The sequence below is a fragment of the Myiozetetes cayanensis genome, unplaced genomic scaffold, assembly GCF_022539395.1.
Source record: "Myiozetetes cayanensis isolate MyiCay16 unplaced genomic scaffold, myiCay2020 scf6-25, whole genome shotgun sequence".
Lineage (NCBI taxonomy): Eukaryota > Metazoa > Chordata > Aves > Passeriformes > Tyrannidae > Myiozetetes > Myiozetetes cayanensis.
In genome coordinates this window covers 37493963-37513709 of record NW_026087853.1, presented here as the reverse complement: position 1 = coordinate 37513709, position 19747 = coordinate 37493963, and the positions used below count along the sequence as shown (strand labels likewise).

Below are 19747 nucleotides of genomic sequence, written 5' to 3'. Positions count from 1 at the left end.
AAACATACACAGTGTAAAACAGGGATATAAAAAAAATTAATATCCATTATAGCATCTCCAGAATCATAACCTGGCTCTTGCTGGCTGCTGCCATTTCAGCAGAGCTGCAGCTAAACTGCTAAAAATGAAGTTTAGTTGGCAAGTGCTGGACAAAAGGGAAACATTCAAAGTTGCCAAAAGTAAAATGTCTGAACTGTTTCGAGGGGTCAAACAGAAGCAGAAGCAGAGAGTAATGTGACTGTCAGAGCGCAGCCACCTTAACTGTCCTGACGCCCTCCCATACTTTCTTTCCTCTGTCCCATCCCACCTTCCCAGGTGGTCAGGATGGTGGGAAGGTGCCATCATCTGCCAGTATTTTGGCACTGGCACCGCCGAGGATGGTTTTGGTCCCTGCCCGTGGCGGTGAGCCCTGGCTTGGGCAGCACAGAGAGGATTCCTGGAGCTGGAGAACCAGTCCCCATGACAATATTGGTTTTGATGAGCAAAGGCCACCGGAAAACGAGCGAATGAATGCGCACTACCACCGCTACCAAGCCCGGTGGGGCCCCGGTGGCTGCTGGTGCCGCAACACTGGGGTGCAAGGAGGGTTGGGGGTACCTGCTGCCTCGCATCCAGACCCCGTTCCACGGGGATCCCCGTGTCCCTGCCAGCACGCAGCCTGGGGCACACTTCTCACGGGGGGAGCCCCACAGGGCCACCCCACCCCCGCGGCTGGAGGGGGTATGCCCTCTCTGGCCGGGCGCCTCGGGGAAGTAAATAAGGAAACGGGGAGGTAAATAAAGAAACGGGGAGTTTCCTGCTCGGCAAAGCCGGGGAGCCGTGCTGAGGTGAGCGGGGAGCGCGGAGCCTCCGCCTGTGCCGATGCCGCTGCCCGGCGCTGTGCTGCGTGCGCTGCCGGGCGGAGGGAGGGAGGGAGGGAAGGAGAGAGGGAGGGGAGCGGCGCAGCCCCGTCCCTGCCCGCCCGCCCCTCGCCCGGCTCGGAGGGGCGTGGAGAGGCGTGGAGAGGCGGCCCCGCGCGGCGCTGCCCGCGCGGGCAGGGCAGGGCAGGGCAGGGAGGGCAGCGCGGGCAGGGCAGGCAGGGATGAGCCCCCGCAGCGCCGCCCGCTGAGCTCCGCCGGCTGCCGCCCCCGGGTCGGGCCGGGCCGGTCTCGGCGTCCCCTGCCCCAGGAGCCGCGGCCGGGGATGTGGGGGACAGCCCGCCGCGGCGCTCCGCCAGGTAAGGGACGCTGGGGCGGGCGGAGACCGGCGCGGACCGGCGGGGGTGCCCGGGGGCGGCGGGCCGGGGTTCTCCTGCAACCCTTTCCGCGTCACCAACTTTCCAAGGCAGCGAGACATCGCCCGCAGCAGCGGGAGGGACTCTTGCTGCTGGTCCCCAGCGCTGGCTGCGGCGGGACCCCGGCCCGGGCTGCGAGCACCCGGGAGCCGCCCCCGGGGCTGTCTCGGCGGCGGGGGCGCAGCAGCCCTGGCCCCAGACCCGCGGGGGAACGAGCTGTCGCGAAACTTGGGCTGCTGTTGGGCGAGGAGCTGCCGCCTGGAGCAAGTAAGTCCCCGGTGGCAGCGGGAGGCCAGATGCCCTGCCCGGCCGTGCAGCCGCGCAAGCCGGCGGAGCGAATGCCCCGGCGTTTGCTGCCAGACCTCAACGCGGTCTGAAAAACCTGTCGTGAGGGCGCAGGCTGGCGACGAGACCTCGTAGAGCGAGGGAAGCACGCCATAGCATGGAGCAGTCCTACGGGAAAGCGGTGCGGCTCCAGGTTTGCGCTCTGGACGCGGCCGTAGGTTGGGTACTTTGCAAAGAGCGTTCGGAGGTGGTGAATGAGGGCGTTCATCCCAAAAGAGCCTTCCAGCTCCTGCCAGGGAGTGCTCTGGGAGGGAGCAGGCAGGCACCACCAGGCTGGTGGATCGCTCAGGGGAAGGTGGAGAGCATAAAACCCCCTGTATTTGGTTTATCGAGGCGTTTGCATCCTCGGGAAGAGGCAGATGCAGTTCAGCAGATGAAGGATAAACAGGCACAGGTGGATATTGCGATAAGAAAACTCTGGGACTGGCATTATTTGATAGTGATTAATTAACTGAAAATGTGTATGTTGTGCGCCAACAGGAAAAAAAATCAAATTCCCTGTTGAAAGTTCTATGATGGTTTAAGTGCTGCTCAAAGTGGGCAGTAATCTTTTCAAGGTAAAGGATCTTTTAGTCCCTCTGAAATGCAGAGAGAATGGGCAGATAGGAGAGCAGGGGACATGCCAGGGGTGGCTTTGAGCATTGGAGTTCTGTGCCTTATCATTAGAAAAGTGCTCAGGGAGGTGATGAACACGAGAGCAGAGTGAGTCTGGGGGCACGATTCACCTCCACCTGGCATACGGTGAAGCACCCGAGGAAGGTGGTGGGCATGAGTGGGCTGGCATTTCAAGCTGTGACAGTAGGGAAGCTCTAGTGCTGTATGGCTGAAGAGGAGGCAAGGCTGAAGGCTCATTCCCACCCCATCAGGATCTCAAATTGGTGGGCCTTGCTGAGGGGGAGGCTTGGGGACAGAGACCAGCTCTGGTCACATGTCTGTGGTGGTACCCAAAATCAGATAGTGCCTGCAGTGAGGGGACGGAGTGGGGGGGTGGTTGGGGCTGTTTTTTTCGGTGGTCTCTTTTTCCCCTGGGGAGCGGTGGGTGCAGACTGCCTGTGCCCAGGCTGGGTGGCCCACAGGCGTGCTTGGTGTCTGCCAGGCTTTGCAGAGCCAACAGCATGACTAAGGCACTGTGACCGAGTGGGATGCTTGTCATCAAACCCCATCAGGAGCCCGTCTTCCCTGCCTCAGTGGCCACATCATATTGTTTTACGGGATAAAGTCTTTGCTCAGTGGGAGCTCATTGGGAAGGCGCAGGGCCTGTGCCAGTGGGTCACTGGCTGAGAGTTGTTTTGCAACCCTGCAACTTAATTTCTGTGCCTGGGTGGTGAGGCAGGAGGAGTGGGGCTGCAGGAGGGAGCTGCTGGCTGGGAAGGGAGGCAATGCTGGGTACTGGCTGCTGCTTGTCTCCTCAGGCAGCCCTCCAACAAGCCGCTCTGCCCTGGGCAAGGCATGCAGGGGTGTTCCTTGCTAGGCAGGGGACACGGGTGCAGGTGCAGAGCTAAGCAGGTTTAGAAGTCAGTGCTGTGAGTTCTCTGGATGACTATGCACATGTGGGTCTTGGAGGGGTGAGGGGGTTGAGGGGTTGACTGCCATGAGGCACATTTCGGGATGTGTCCCCCGGTGAGCATGCTGCAGCAATGCCTTCCAAGTACTGCAGTCGCACTTATGTCAGGAGAGGGGTTTTGCCTTGCAACTCCCGGCACGGGCTTTGCCTTGTGTGGGGCGTGCTGTATGCTCCTCTGTGCCGATGCCAGCATGTCCCAGCATGCAGGCAGGTGGGCAGGCAGCCTTGCCCGCTCCCTGCGGTCATCAACCCGTCTTCCTGGCACCGAGACCCCGGCATCTCTCAGGCAATCACTGCTCACAGTTGTGTTTTCCAGCTGGTCCCAAAGTCCTGAGTCACTCTGCCGTTTCCATGGAAACAGCCTTGCTGGCGGGAATCGGTTTTGGGGATAGAGGGTGCTGGTAGCTGGACTGGCACCAGGCAGGCCCGTAGGAAGGACTAGTGAGTGGCAGACACTCATCTAATGCATTGCCCGGGTGCTGGGGCTTGTGCCAAGGCTGGAGCATTTTACAGACCCTCGCACCTTCTTCCACTTCCTTTCCCTTCCTCCCTACCATGGGGAAGCACAGAGGGGTTTCTCTGGCAGTAGCGAGAGAGCTCAAGATCAGCCCAGCCAGGCTGAGGGTACAAATTCTGGGGAGCTGTTGAGAGAGGGGCACATCCTGGAGGGCAACCAAAAAGAGCAGTTTTTTTGCCTGTCCTGAGAGAGCTTTGGGTACAACAATGACAGTATCAGTTACTGCAAGGAGACTCGCCTAAAGCTGCCATCACCCCTGAGTTGCCCAAACACGGCTGCCTCTGGGGAGATGCAAGGGAACCTGCAAGGAAAGCTTGGGGCAGGAGTCAGGGCAGCCACACATGTGGAGGTGCTGTGAGAGCCCCCTAAGAGGATGACAGTGCCACAGTGCAATGAGGCTGTGCCCCTGCTGCTTTTGTGGGGGAGAAGACCTGTGAGTTGCACTGACCCCGGCAGCAACCCCCTTAGTCCAGCCTGCCTGGCAGCACCTAAACTCAGTTGCTAGCACAGCTTGGCACCGTGGCCCTGCTGCACAGCTCCAAAAGCAGGTTATTCCCTTCAAACCTGGGAAGACCATCCCCAAACCAGAAGATCTGGGTCTCTGCTGCACAGCGGCTGACCGTCCGAATTCAAATTCACTGCTCCCCACACCGGTGACTCACAGATGCCATTCAGCTTAATTCATCATCTGATATCCCTGGGGCTCCTGGGCTGTCTTGCTGGCTTCTAGCCTGCTCACCCTTCTCAGAGCAGTGCTGGGAGTCAGGGGAGGAGGAGGAGGAGGAGGAAGAGGAAGGCAGGTGATAATGCATCCGCTGCTGTTGGCAGGTGCATGGGGAGGGGGGAGGCTGCACTGCCTGTGCCCATCCTCTCCCTTCCTCTGGGCTCAAGGCTGCAGGAAGTGGGGCAGGGAAGAGGAAAGGCTCAGCACCTTCCTCTTCCCATAGACAATGCTTCTGTCCCTGTGCCAGGCACTGGCTGGCCTCCTGCTGCACTTGGAGCCATTTGCCGGAAGCTGCATATTCCTTGTGGATAGCCTGGTCCCAATGCAGCCACACGCAGCCGGATAGGGATGCAGGCAAGGCAGCAGAGTGCAGTCTGGCATGCTGTGACCAGAGGGAGGTTAGGGTTGGGGAAGGGGCAAAAAGAGCTCATGTGCCTTCTCAAAGGTCCCTTGCAGAGCCAGCAGTGCCAGTGGGCTGGAAGGTACGGTTGACCTACCCCACACCGTGCTCCATCTCATAGCCCCAACCGCCTGGCTGGACGTAGTGGACTCGCCTCCCACCCTTGGGCTGCATTTGCTCGTCATTGTTGGTGGAGCTGAGCTGGAGACAGAGCAGAGGGTGATTTCAGCTGGGAACACTTCTAACACAGAAACATCTGTGAGGCCGGCATTGCAGATGAATCTCATGGTTACAGCATCCCACGGTCTAGGGCTGAGGAGCCAAAACACTACATGCCTCACCCAGGACTCTCAGATGGAGCCCCATGTGGGCACAGTCCTCACTGCAGCTGTTGACTGAACTGCTGGCCCCAGGTATCAGCACCTGAAGAGGGATAGGCCAATTTAAGAACAAGGTCCCTCAGGGCAGGGATGGGAGTGTGAGCAGCTGTCCTGCTGTGCCTGTGTGCAGGACACATCCTCCTCCAGCCAGCCCGCTCTGAGCTGTGCAGAGCCCGGCACTCCTCCTCCTGGGCAGGTGCTCACACCAGCCGGCTGTGTCTGACAGATGAACAAGGGGGAGTGTGAGTTAAAGTGATCCTCAGCTGTGTGGGCAGCTCCCGGGTGCCATGTGCTTCTGCTGCCCCAGAGCACCCAGCTGCCAGTCGCTGCTGCCTCTGGAGCCCAGGGCTGGACTGAGCAGGAACTGCAGCCCCTCAGGGAAAGGCAGTGATGGGAGGAGGCAGGAGAGCTGCCGTGGGGGGGAGAGGAGCCTCTGGCTGGATTTAAAGGCCACAGATGAGACATCAGGGAGGGAAGAATTCTTCCAAAACCTGCCCCTCCCTGGCTGAAGCTCATCAGATGGGCAGGGCACACACCAAGGGTGTCAAGGGGCAGCCGAGGCTGAAGCTGGGCTGTAGTGTAGCACCTGCTCTGCCAAGGAGGTGAATCAATGCCCCATTTCTTCCCCTCTGCAGCTTGGGGCATTGTGAAGGGGAATGGATTGGGGTGGGTGGAGAACCTGAAACACTTGCAGCCAGTGATCCGGTGGGAATTGGGACCAAGGAGGCATCTGGTCTCTGGTTTGCCTTTTTTGGGGAGCCGGCAGCAGGTTTCTGCTACAATGCAGACAATCTGAGTTCCATCTGCTCCAGCATCGATCAGCAGTGAAGCAAAGAGCAGAAGTTGAGGTTGTGCGTGAGGGATGCAGTGTGGTTGGCCATCACTAGAGAGCAGGAAAGCATTCCCACTGCAGCTTCCACCTAGGCAGCATGCAGAAGCCACCTGGGCCAGGAGATGCCAGCAGGGACCCTCCTGTTCTGACTTATCAGACCTGGAAAAACACTTTATCCAAGAGATGATAGAATATCCCATGTGGACACTGGGACCAGGTCTCTCCTCTGCAGGGTGGGTAATCCTAATCCAGCAGCAGCAATAGCCAAGCATCTGCATCTTTCAACCCCACCCCCCACCAAAGTGCCCTAATCCCCGGCAGGGAGCAGTCCAAGAGAAAGCAACCCGTATTTAAAGCATCCTCATGGATCTAAAGCACAGCTCTTAGTGCACAGGCACAGGGAGGGCTGTTGGGGGTTGCCTGCAGCAGCTGTGGTAGAACCCCTGTCCTGGGGTCCTGCTCTAACCCCCTGCTCCCAGCTAGAGGTCTCTGGAGTTGGTAGTTCCTGAAGCCTCCTGCCTGTACAAAGCAGCTGGGGCAATTAGTAAATAATAAAAACTTTAATTAAAAGAAGTTAAGTAAGAAGGTTTTTGACTTGCCTGCGGGCTTAAGCTACCTTCCTGGTGTCCTTGCTGGGTGACAGGGTCTCTCTGTGGAGTGGGACACATTGAGGATATGGGAACAACACAGCGTGCCAGCTGCCATGGGCTCTACAGGGAACACATGTGAGGAGCATTGCATTGTCCCAAGCCCATCAGGCATTTCAGTGTGCTCTGGGCTTGAATAGGCTTCACATTCTGAAATCCATCGCTGGCCCCTTGGTCTCCCTCAGAGACCTCATCCAAGCAGCGACAGCAGGGGCTCTGACAGTCCCACCCACAATGGCAGGAGCGCTGGGGCTGATCAGGGCACCAGGTGCTCACCACGAGTGTGAGGCCAGCACATTGTTCTCCCTGGGGACACACAGAGAGTGGGGAAGAGGAAGCAATGGGAGTGATATTGCAGTGGGAAGGAAGGGCTCTGCTGGGCAGGGAGCAGAGATACTTAAGTCTTGGTCCCCTTGGTTTGCCTGGGCTGGGTGGAAAGGGGGCTTGCATATGTACATGCACAGGTGAATGTAGCACAGTGTGATGAGGGGACACGGAAAGAAGATAGGCAAAGGAAAGTGGGTTCAGGGGAACTTCAAAGCCATTGCTAATACTGAGGTGTTTCCCACACACAGGTGTTTTAGCTTTTTTGGGGTTTCTGGGATGTGTCTGCTTTCTCCTGCCTCCCAGTCCCACTGACCGTGGGGAGTAATAGTATGTGGATGTGAAACCCTGTGCTTTGGAGGGCAGCAGTGCAGCCTATGAACATTATTTGGTTACTGAACAGGGAGGAATGTTGAAGGACCATCATGGTTACATCCCCTCCCAGCAATGTGGTAGCTCCCCAGGCATGACAGGGGTACTCCTTACCTTACAGTCCCTGAGCACCCTATACAAGTGTCCTGCTCAGTTTCCCCTACCTTTACCCATGTGTGGGCTGCAGCAAGGCAGAGGTTGGCACTACTGAAGTTGTCCTGTGCCGCTACAGCCCCTCTCTTCCCTGCACCCGCACCTGATGCCAAGGGCTTCTGCTGCTGCACCGCTGGCAATAGAGGATGGAAGGGATGTAGTTTTTCATGCTTCCTCCTTTGTAGTATTGCTTTCCCTCTCTAGTACTCAGAATAGGAGGGGCCTGAATCCCAGAGTGGAGCAGGATCTTACCAGCCCCATGAACTAAGTGCTGGGGGCACATTGGGCTGGTAGCTGGGGCACAGCTCTGGCTGCTGCTCATCCCCAGAGGCTGACAGACTGAGCTGGCCTGGCTGTTGGACCTCTAAGCAGAGGTTTGCATTCTAAGAGAGACACTGCCCCTCTTCCAAGCAGGAGGTTGTTGGCCTGGATGGGCCTGACAGCTGGACAGAAAGGATGGAGACAAGATGGCACCATCTTTCCCTGCCACAGCTCCTGCCCTTGTGTGCCAAAGGCACTGGCAGATGGAGTGAAAAGTGACTCACAAGGCAGCTGGGGAGGAGGGTTTGCAGCAGCTGGATGGAGGCACACAGACAGTGTCACCACCAAGCTCTGACATCCCCCCCTGGGTTGCAGGGCATGGGGTGAGCTGTGGGGCATAGGATCTGTGTACACCCCCAGCCTGTAAGGAAGAGGGCTGAAGTCTGGCTGGACATGTTTCTCCAGGACTGCCAGCTTCTGCCTTGTCTTTCCTGTGTCTGAAATGGAGCTCTGCAGTGTGTGACTGGGGTTCAAGTGGTTATGACTGATGGACATACATTGGGAGGGCGTTTGTTGGTATGCCCAGCAGTCAGATACTTGGAAGTTCATGCTCAACCCCTAACTTCTCTGTTGGATTGCAGACACTGAGACAACCTGTGAAGAAGCTCCATGAAGGTGACCAGCCATGCAATGTTCTTGGAAGGCTGTCCTCCTACTAGCCTTGGCATCCATTGCAATTCAGTACACAGCAATCCGGACCTTCACTGCCAAGTCCTTCCACAGCTGCCCCATCCCTAACCCTGTGAACTGCAGCCTGAGCCAGGACACTGATGTGGCTGAGAGGCTGTGTGATGAGAGCCCCACTTACTCGTATAACCTCTCCAGGAAGACGCACGTTCTCATCCTTGCCACCACCCGCAGTGGCTCCTCGTTCGTCGGGCAGTTGTTTAACCAGCACTTTGATGTCTTCTATTTATTTGAGCCCCTCTACCATGTCCAGTACACCCTGATCCCGAAGCTGACCCAGAGCAAGAGTACGACAGACAGGCGGGTCATGCTGGGGGCCAGCCGAGACCTGCTGAGGAGCCTGTATGACTGCGATCTCTACTTCTTGGAGAACTACATCAAGCCCCAGCCTGTCAACCACACCACAGACCGCCTCTTCCGCAGGGGAGCCAGCAAGGCCCTGTGCTCACCGCCTGTCTGTGAGTCCCTGGGAGCTGTGGATCTCCACTTGGAGGAGGGAGACTGTGTGAAGAAATGTGGGACCTTGAACCTGACTCTGGCCACTGAGTCCTGCAGAGAGCACGGGCATGTGGCCATCAAAACCGTGCGGGTGCCTGAGGTCAACGATCTCCGGGCCCTGGTGGAGGACCCGCGGCTGAACTTGAAGGTCATCCAGCTAGTGAGGGACCCCCGGGGGATACTGGCATCCCGGAGCGAGACCTTCCGGGACACCTACAGGCTGTGGAGGATCTGGGATGGCACTGGCAGGAAGCCGTACAACCTGGACGTGACCCAGCTCACCACAGTGTGCGAGGACTTCTGGAACTCTGTGTCCACCGGCCTCAACCGGCCACCATGGCTCAAGGGCAAGTACATGCTGGTGCGGTATGAAGACCTGGCCAGGAACCCCATGAAAAAGACTGAGGAGATCTACGATTTCCTGGGCATCCCCATGGACAGCAATGTTGAGCGCTGGATACAGAACAACACCCGAGGAGACAGGTCCTCCTCCAAGCACAAGTACGGGACCGTGCGCAACTCAGCGGCAACAGCGGAGAAGTGGCGGTTCCGTCTGTCCTATGAGATCGTGGCGTTCACCCAGCACGCCTGCCAGCAGGTGCTGGCGCAGCTCGGCTACAAAACTGCTGGCTCCGAGGAGGAGCTGAAGAACCTCTCCATCAGTCTGGTGGAGGAGAGAGACTTCCTGCCCTTCTCCTAAGGCAGCCCCAAGGGGCCTAGTTTTGATGCAGACTGTTTATAACTAACTGATGCCTTATTTTATTTTATTTGTTTTTGTTTCCCCCTCTTTCTCTCTCTTGTCTTTTTCTCTCCAAGATTTGCACTAAACCTTGAGCAGGAATCTCAACAGCCGAGTCCAGGGGAAGTGACTGCTGCCCCTCAATATGTTTAGGATGCCAAGAGGAGTTGGGTCTCTACAAGCAAGAGCTAGAACTGTGGATGGGTAACAATGTTTACAAAACACACAAAATGTATAAAGCAACCTTCAAGCTTTCCAAATCGAAGGGTATCTGGGGTACTGTACTTTTGCACTGTTTACTTTTACAATGTAAGAGGTAAATATAAATATAATATATGAATGGTGTCATCCCCTTCAGAATAACTCCCCTTGCCCCTCAATGAGCAGGTTAGACTGGAAGGTGAAAGTGGAACAACCTCCTCATTTTTGATCTTGGTGTGACATGTTTGTCTGTTTAAGTCCTGTTATCAGGCTGGGCAGTTGGTCAGCTGCTCTTACATGGTTGTTTGGTAACACCTGTGATATTTCTTTGTGCCAAAAACTCACAAAAGATAAAAGAAAAAGGGGAAAAAAAGTGATTGGGTAGTTTCGTAAAAGCCCAACACATTTAATGCTTTATTTCTGTGTTTTCTGTAAATAAAAGTGCAATAAAACTGGCTTAGGGGTGAACTTCAACTGAAAGATGTCAGTTAGCAAATGGGGGTGGATGTACTAACAGGTGCATCTCCTGGTCTGCCTGACTCCTGAGGCTGGGAACAGGTGGGGGAAGGCTGGGGGAGCCATCTCCAGGGCAGCAGAGAGCTGCAGCCACTTCCTTGGGCATGTGCATGTTTGCATCTGAAGTGTGTCAAAAGACAAGCACTTAAGCCAAAGCAGGAACCTGTGGTTATTTGTTGACCTGAAAGCTTGTTGGCCTGCATAGGGGCATGGGACTTGTTTAGCTCCAGAGTGCTAATGGCACGAGCACAGTGAACCGAGCCCCAAGAGGCTGACCCCTCACCCTGTCTGACACTGCTGATGCCAGTGTCGGCATTCCCTGCCCTGGAGGACAAGGGAAAAGTGCTCCAGTGCAGGTCATGAAAGTGCCAGAATGAATATGAATGAACACGATGATAAGTATTCCTTCATGAGCTGCCTGCTGCCTGCAGAGGCAGGGCCCTGCATGCAAGACACCCGGGCCTGTGGTCTGAGCAGGTCTGCTGGACCGGGAAGCCAGACATGCAGGGCAGGAGCACTGAGAGCCTGATACAAGACACTGCTGGTCTGCTTGATCCCTGCCTGCTGGAAAAACAGGCCAGCTCCTCTGACCCAGCTGGGAGAGTCTGCCAAACAACCCAGCCCTTGAGACAGACCATGAGCAGCTGCAGATGGGAAGCCACCAGGGCCAGTCCCCAGGGCACAGAGGACAGCAATGCCCCAGCAGTTTCCTGGTTGTTGCTCCTAGAGCCAGGGAGGGCAGGGACCCACAGAGAGATGAGAGCACAGCTTGTCATATCTACCCACATCTGCACATTCCCAGCACTGGACCCACTCCTGGCCCAGAGGTGTTTGAGCCACCCACAGCTCACCCACCTGGGTAGTTCTCTCCAGAAGTCTTCTCCGAGGTCTGCTGTCCCAGCCCTCTCTTACTTGAGAGAAGGTGAGACTGGGTGCTGCAGTTGCACGCAGGAAGCTGGACACTCTGCCTGCACACCTACTGCCTGAGACAGGACAAAGCTCTAACTATAGGTGACTTTTGCAGCACCTTTTTGCCCCTTAAAAGACCTCTAGAGGGGCAGTTTGTCAGCAATGTTTTGCAACCTGACTTAACATGCCAAACCTGATCCAGCTGGGCTGCAGGGAAGGTGAGCAGCTGTGATGCACCTGATGGCTTCTCCTCAGGGCTCACGTGTAATTCATTTGTGCTGTCCAAAAGGCAACACAGCTGGCTCCAGTTCTGTGAGAAGGAACAGTGGCGGGACAGTGTGCACGTGCTGTGGGATGGGCACTTCCGTCATCTGCCTCCCCACAGTGGACATAGGGGCAGCCTCTGGGAGAGACCATATCCCCAGGTGTCTTTCCTGTCACTGCCAAACCTGCTCCTGCCACTGGCTCAGTGCCTCCCAAGCCACACTGTCTGTGTCTGTAAGTGAGGATGGAGGAACAGGGCAGGTGGCAGAGGTGGCTGCAGCCAACCCCATCGGCATGCTGCTCTTACCAGGCAGCTGGCAGCAAAACGCCAACCAAATAAATGGTTTGATTGCCCTGTTATTAGTTACTAAATTAATCCTTTTGTCAGCACTTAACAAATGCCGAGCTGTTGGCTCCTGGCCTCGACCCAGTAAAAGGGTCTTGTGCACCATCCAGCACTGCCCAGCCGCTGGGCTGCAATCCTCCCTGCAGGAGGGCTGTGTATTCCCAGGAGCGCTGGGTGGCTCTGCCCTGGGTTAAGTGCCCGTGGAGCAGGTGAGGTGGCTGGGGTAGCCAGCTGTGCCCCCCAAGCACCTGCACTGCCTGCCAGCCAGCAAGCAATGCCAAGGGCCTGGCTGCCCCACGGGAGTTCCCAGCAGCTCTGGGGAGGGATGTCAAACTGCCTTCTGCAGAAAGAGCAGGCTGCTGCGAGGAGAATTTGCTTCCTCAGCTGGAAAAAATGGCAATGCAAACCTGCCTGAAGGACCGGCTGTAGAGGCAAAATTTCCTGTCTTGGCTGTTGAGATCCCACTTTCAGGTCTAGGTCAGCAGTCTCCAGCCCAAATGCCCTCTTATGAACTGGTCTCTAAACCAACACAAGAAATTGAGTTTAGAAGTCTTATCCAAACTGTTCTTACCATTCCAATCAGAAAAGGTGCCTGCAGCAAAATGGCTTTTGAACTGCAGTTGAAAGCTGTGTCCTAGTTTAAGCAGGGATGGAGGTTCAGCCTTGCTTGGTGCCTCATGTAGAGCCCTTAGGGGAGAGATCTAATTTCCCAAGGAATCTCTAACATCTTTCTTCAACTGTGCTTCCTCTCCTCATGTTCCCCCACTGGAAACAAGAGCCAGTGTAATCAAGGTTTTTATCCTCAAATTTTACTGTAATTAAAATACAGAGATGCAGAATATTCCCAGAAACACACTGCAAAACAAACCAAGCAAACAAATTCAGTAGGAAACCAATTACAGACAATGAAATGATAAAGAACAAAAGTGTTCTCTGGAGCCCAGCACTGTGCACGGGACCGCGTGGCCGCAGTGATGGTTTTGGGTTGCCAAAGGGCTCCTCGGCTACTAGAGAAGCAGAGTTGGGCCCTGGCATCTGTCCCAGCAGCTCTGCGGCTCTTTCTAGCCTTCTCCATATTCCCACTCACGCTGTTGTTTTTACAAGGATGACTTTGCAATGGAGACACGGAAATGACCCACCCACGGGGACAAGAGCCAACGAGAGAACCCAGAGGAAAAGAAATAGGTTAAGATCTTCCACACACAAAACACAAGGGGACAAAGAGGGGTGGATGACATGCACTTCTCTCCCAGCCAGGGGAGCTGCGGGGGCAGAGTCATCCTCTGCCCTCCCAGAGAGTGTGAGTGGATGTTTAACGAAGGTCTCAGCAAAAGCTTTGGGGAGCTCTAATCCAGGGGCAAGACAGAAAGCTAAGGGAGGGATAAAAAGAAAGTGAAGGAAAATGAGATTAAGGAAAGGGAAAAGGGAGAAAAGGATGTGACTGTGGGTCTCTTTTCAGATGGGGCATATTCCTTGGGCATGCGGAGCATCCAGACATGGTGGAACATAGGGCTGTGTACAGGGCCACATTCCAGCCTCACCATGGGGGAGACCCAGCCCCATCGTGGGGAGATCACAACAAAAGTCTGTGGGAGATCTGGGAAGGATCTGATAAGAAAGGAGCTGATCTGACGCTTTGACCCTTCATTGAATACATTGTTCTAGCTAAATGGAAATTCCTAGAAATCATTACTATGGAAGAAGGGCACAAGCCAGGCATGGACCACTACCACAGACCAAAACCCACATTCATCCACTTCCCCTTCCGCACTCTTCCCTAGGACAAATTCCATTGTGTTCATCCTCTGATTCAAAGCCTGTCCTAAGCAACAAATTTCTTCCACACTCCCTCTCTTCTTGCTCCCCCACTCATCAGCTCCTCCTGTCACCCCTCCCTCCTCATCTTCTGTGTATTAAATCCTGTCAATCCTTCCCTCCACCTCAATGCCGCCCCCTCCTATTTTGTACCAAGCCTCCCCACCTAGTATCCATGGGATTTACACACAACACAGTTCTTGCCCTTTTTACCTCAAAGAGGTGGTGGGAGAAGGGCTGCACTGGTGGCCCAGGTGGCTGGAGTCTCTGTTGTGGGGGAGGAGGAAAGATGGGACATTCAACAGAAGCCAAGAGCTTCCCCCTCCAATCCAGATCTCACTGAACTGCAACCAAAGCTGTCAGGAGGCATATTTGCTCTCAGACTGGGAAGACTGATCCTTGTCTTCCTTCTGGTCTTGCACTGAGAGTGCCCAGAAAAGCAGGCTGAGGCTAAGTTGCCATGATGAACCAAGCAGGCCTAGCATGCTAACAGACTTCCCAGAAGCCTTTGAATCCTGGTAATCCTCAGAGTTACACAGTCTTGCACGCCTGTTAAGCAGTGCGAGACCTTGGTTTTGGAGTAGATTTAATCTTCCACCTACCCCTGCCTGCTAATTTGATCTCTTTCGCTATTTATGGTCCATGAGTTCTGTTAGCTGTAAGAACAGCGATTTAAGCCGTCAGTTCCCCTCTCAAGCTCATCTCCCCTTCTCCGGGCCATCCTGCAAGGAAATGGAAGTTCCAGGTAAATGGTAAGCTTTACTTTACTGCAAGGGTGCACAGAGGAGAAGAAGTAAAAAGATGGGAAACCCTCAGGACCCCTGTGCCCTTCCTTAATGCACCTTTATCCTATTTTCCATGCCTGCTCTGCACACACAGTGCCTGCAGACAACAGATTGGGAAGGAAGTACTGCCTCCTCCAGCAAGAGCCTATGTGAGACACTGGCATGCCAAAAGCATGATGAATTTCCCATCACCTGCCCGGAATGGCTGGTGAAGCTCTTTAGATACTATCTCCTTCTGTCCAAGACCTGGGAGAGACGTTTAGGAAGATGACTGTCTTGTGTCCCAATTGGTCAGAAACTATCTAAGAGAGTTAGTGACAGCACAGCTAGCTGTGCACAAGCAGCTTTTAGCTTTGGGGCTAAAGCTCACTTCAGGAGCACTTTGTGATCTGGAATAAGAGATGAGATGTGCTCAGGGAGAGCAGTGAGCAGAGATCCATGCAGTGCAAACTGTCTTCCTGCTTTGCGGGGCTTTTGAGACAAAGGGAGAACAGACAAGACTTCTTCTGGCCTTGGCAACTGCCACGAGCATCCCAACAAAGTACAGGCACACATCAAGCACTGATCTTTCTGTGAAGCCTCTGCCTTCAGAGACAAAACCGACATGTCCGGGTCAACCTGGCCTTCACCAGAACAAAAGTAACACAGTGAGGAAATGCACACACATACCAAATGCTGTTTCCCCTTCAGAAACAAAGATATAGGTTAAACCTCTCTCATGCTATCAAGAGTAACACACTGTGGAGATCAGCAGCTTCTTGCTGCAAACAGCAGGGACTACCTAGCAAAGGGTATGGAGACAGACTAACACCAGCATGACTAGCACATGTCCTAAAATGTGGATTTAATAAAGGTCAGAATGAAAACTGCGTCACGAGCCCAAGAACATTCAGCAAAAATTGTGGCAGGGGTGAGTATGTGTGCTGTACTTAAATATTCCCTGATATCTAAGTCCTAAGCACAAGAGAGCATCCAGGAAGTGTGACGACCTCCAAGGGGAAATAAAGATCAAGAAAGTTGGCTTCAGTGTCCAAAAGATAGGGAAGAAAGAAAACAAACAACACAGATGGGAAAAAGGGGATTTTTCACATTCCTTTGGTTTCAAAAAACTACACTCTTGGGCAACAGAGGGCAAAACATCCTCTAAAATATGATTTTTATTTTGACCGGGACCCTATATAAAAACTATATCCTGGAAGTGCCGAAGATGACTCTGTAAACTCCTCCGCAGCAGTGGCACAGTTTTGTTTACCTGGCTGAAGATATGCCTGTGGACTAATACGTACACACACGCTAATACAGATGCATATTTATAAAATACAGCACAAGCACTGCTTCACTTGCCTACGCATCCAACACCTATGGACCTCGGCAAATCACCTGCCAAAGCCAGGAGCAGCAGAGTTAATGGTGGAGGCTGTGCCTTTCTTCATCCCAAGCATTACAGGGGACCTTGGAGGGAGTGAGTGCACGTTTATATGTGTGTGTGTGTGTGTGTGTGTGTGTGCAATGCCACGTGGCCCCTTGAGTGTCATGGGCCAGGCTGGGGATGGCTCTGACTCCCAGATGGATGCAGGTGTCTGGGTTTCTGCGGCACTACGAGTATGAGTGGGCTATTTAGTGCAACACAGTCATTTAGAGGGCCCCAGGAGCAGCGTGCAGAGGAGGAGTTGCTGGTGCCCCATGCAGGCTGGCTGCTGTTGGAGCACACTCAGCCACTTGGGAAGTGTTCTCCAACACAGTGCAGCCCACTCACACTCAGGCCACCGCTCCTGGGGTGCTGAGTTGTGAGAAATGCTCTTGGACTCCCCTCCTTCCCTGCAGCAGAATTTGGGTGGCATTTGGGAACACGCTTGCTCCTGGTTGCTTGTTATTGATGTCTGTGGAGTGTGAGTGTGGCCAAGAGACAAAATGCCCCTGTTGCAGCCAGGGATACTGCAAGGACTGCAAGGATCAAACAAAAGGGTCTCTTTGTAGAGCATCACTACCTGTGCTGCAATATCACAGAGGCCTGGCAAGTGTCACTGTCAGCTCTTTCCCCAAAATGGGAACTTACAGTAGCTCTCATCCTCCTCCCTCTCATTAAGAAAATCTGTGCAGAAGTTGATGGCCTGGGACGTACCATACTGCAGTGTGGCATCATCCCTGGAGCTGCTCTGCTGACCTTGAGGGTTCCTTCTCTGAAGGGTACAATTCAGCCAAAGAGTAAGTGATTGGAAGGAGCTTGTGGGATGGGCCCTGCAAAGAAAAGGAAAGAGGTGCAGGGCAGGAGGGAGGCTTCCCTCTTTTCACAGTATGTCTCCTTTGTGTCAATGGGACTTCTTCTTCTACAATTCTCCGCCAGGCACACCTCCCAAACACACCACCCAGAGCAAAGGGAAGGGGTGTTTCAGAGGCATTCTTCCCAGCTGAAGTTGAATTTTACTATACAACCCACACTTCAAACTAGACATAGTTTCTCCCCCTCCCCTGTTACTTCTCCCACCTCCAGGAAGATGGAGCCTGACATCCTCTCCCACCCCTCCATGCTTACATGAGCACGAAGGGAGGAAGGAAACTACAAGACAGAGACAACTGCGCCTTTAAAGCCATCGCAGTAAAGACAGCTCCCAGTAGGTGATGGGAGTGAAAGGCATTGACAGTGGCTCTCTGAGCTAGGCAGGCGGTGCTGAGCAGGCTGCAGCCGGAGTCTGCTCGGGTGCTTGACCCTCCCTGAAGCGGCTGGTTCCAACTCAAAGAGGTGTTGTGTAGGGGAAGAGTATGGGCAGGTTGACCTTTTGGAAGGGAGCTGTGACAGGGATTAGTCAGCCTTGTCTTTCTTCTTTGCAGTGAAAGGGACTTTGCTGGCGACCGCACTGCCCACAGCTCCGACGCCGCCGGTCACTGCCGAGACGCTGCCCTTCACCAGTCCGACGCCAGCAGCAGGGACGCTGGTCACAGCTGTTTTGGTGAGCTCCAGACTCTTGCTGCCCACCCAGGCAACTCCTCCCAGTGTGGCCCCCACAGCTCCCCGGGTGATACTGAACAGGCCGCCTGTCACTCTCCAGATCACTCCTGCCTGCTGCTGCGGGTGGTCCTTGCTGGCATCTGTGGGGAGAGAGAGAAAGGGGAAGTCAGAGGTGTTCACATCAGACACCTCCTCCAGCCCATGAGGCTTGTCAACCATGGCACTTGCTCCTGTATGCACGGTGCCTTGCTTTGCAGCCTCAGACCTCTTGGTACCTGAAGGAGGAACCAAGGTGATTCCAGGCTACAGTATGGCAGAAAAGGATGTTGATACGGTAGGAGTGAGAGGAGAATTGTCCATGTGATAGAGAAGGCAAGAAGGCAGGTCAGTTACAGCCCCAAACTTGTAAGCCTCAGTGCCACAATGCAAAGTAAATCCCACTTTACAAGAGAGGTAATTCCCCTCCCTTGCATGCTGGCTAATGCCAGTAAATCACAAAGACTAATGCTAGCAAGGAGGCACAAACTGCAGACAGCAACAGCTGACGTTTGCATGGCCTGCAGGCCCTCAGAAGCATCTGTTTGGAGGCAGGTCTGCACTCATGTCAGATGTGGGACTGAGGCACAGCACAGAGCTATCTGTGAGAACTGTAATTGCGTGAGCACAGATAGCAAACTGCAGTAAAGATACAGTGACACAAATGTCACCTCGGGTTGTACAAGCCCTCCAGAGATCTCAGCTACGTATTTAATAGTGTTAAGACAGTGCTTGAGTTACTACACTGTGTCACTGCTGGTTTACCTGTGCCAGCTGGATCAAGGCCAGCACGATATACCCACCCAAGCTGCCGTCACACCTGCCCACAACACTGCAGACATAATGTTCACAGCTCACCACTTTTTGGGAAAGGGTTGACTCTGAACTGCTACTCATGGGATTCAAAACTGACAGCTCTCCTGCTGGCCTCCACACAATCCTCTCCCTTTGCATCAGCTATTAATGCAGTGTGCAGGCAGCAACGAAGGAGCTGCTCTTTTTGTGGGGGAGATATTTTGGATACTCTGACTTCTGATTCACTGCCAGTTCTGTACACGAGATGAGTTACTAATAATTGCAAAAATACAATAAAGCAATCCCAGCAGAAGAAAAGCAGACACCAGCTGGGAATACAGAATCCCTGGAGCAGCAACAGCCCTTCTAACCCATTACTTACTCAGAAGAGTGGTTGCCCAGTGCTGATGCAGCAGGAGGGGTTTAGCCCTCTGCTAAATGCACACCCCATTTCCTTAAAAGTGGGGAAATGACAGGGATGAAAAGGACTTTTTGCAAGTCTGCATAAAAACATGATGCAGCCATGCCTCTGCAGAGAGCCCAGGACAGGGGCTGTGTCAGCAACGACCACTGTCTCAGAGCAGAGCACTGCAGAGGCTCTGCCAGCATTCCAAAGAAGGAGCCAGCTTGCACTGCACAGCACTGTGCACACCCATCCCATGGGCCTGGTATCCATCTCTGGGACCAAAGTGGGAGAAAGCCCAGCTGCAGCAACCGAGTCCTGCCTCCTGCCCAGGCTGGACTGTGTGAAGGGATGCCCCGCTAACCTTAGCAGGTGGACAAGCTTAATACAGCTAATGCAAGGTAGCCAAAAGCTGCTGTCTGAATGTGCCTTCCTTTTGACATCTGAGCCCTTCTACTGCACTTTCCCACACTCATAGCTCTCCCCCACACCTTTCTCTAAAGCTCCCCTGTCCCTGAGAAGAGAACTCCCCTGTTTATTTGGCCTGGCAGCAGTTTCTTTTCTTGATTCTTAATAATATTCCAAGAAGCAAAAACCTCTACCTGAAGAGACCCCTTTACGTCTCCACCCACTTTCATTTCCACACAGATTAGAGCCAGCACTGATATAGGCAATGGATTTCCTTTGCCAGCAAGCAAAGACCTTGGGAGTTCCAGGAGGCTGGCCCAGCATCTCATCAAGCTGCAGGGCCTTCACACACTACACACCGTGGTTGATGGAGATGTCAGACCTAGTCAGTGTAAACAAACATCGTCCTCTTTGTGTTACTAACTTGTCTCACACTGTATCTTCACCACATCTGCTATTCAGTGTACTTCTGCCAAGCTATCCTGTGAATCCTTTGGAGCAGAGACTATCTTCCTGTTGTCCGCATGTCACGCAACACAGTAGGGT

The 19747-nt window shown here is 54.1% G+C and overlaps 2 protein-coding genes across 4 annotated transcripts in view; one reads left to right on the top strand and one right to left on the bottom strand.

Moving 5' to 3' along the window:
• The first annotated feature begins 1048 nt into the window (after positions 1 to 1048).
• CHST1 (carbohydrate sulfotransferase 1) lies at positions 1049 to 10451 on the top strand. Of its 3 annotated transcripts, none has more exons than XM_050335018.1 (2): positions 1049 to 1216; positions 8434 to 10451. In XM_050335018.1, the coding sequence occupies exon 2, from the start codon at positions 8478 to 8480 to the stop codon at positions 9735 to 9737; it is 1260 nt and encodes a 419-aa protein (XP_050190975.1). In that variant the 5' UTR covers positions 1049 to 1216; positions 8434 to 8477; the 3' UTR covers positions 9738 to 10451. The 3 variants fall into 3 exon arrangements, with proteins under 3 accessions (XP_050190975.1, XP_050190976.1, XP_050190977.1); XM_050335019.1 differs by lacking the exon at positions 1049 to 1216 and adding an exon at positions 1425 to 1540; XM_050335020.1 differs by lacking the exon at positions 1049 to 1216 and adding an exon at positions 5213 to 5236.
• Positions 10452 to 12799: 2348 nt separating this feature from the next.
• Positions 12800 to 19747, bottom strand: part of LOC126650356 (transmembrane protein 263-like) — a 206329-nt gene continuing 199381 nt past the window's right edge. The window contains exon 3 of the mRNA XM_050335021.1: positions 12800 to 17699. Within this exon, the coding sequence (XP_050190978.1) occupies positions 17413 to 17699 (287 nt within the window). The 3' untranslated portion in view covers positions 12800 to 17412. The remainder of the gene's footprint in view (positions 17700 to 19747) is intronic.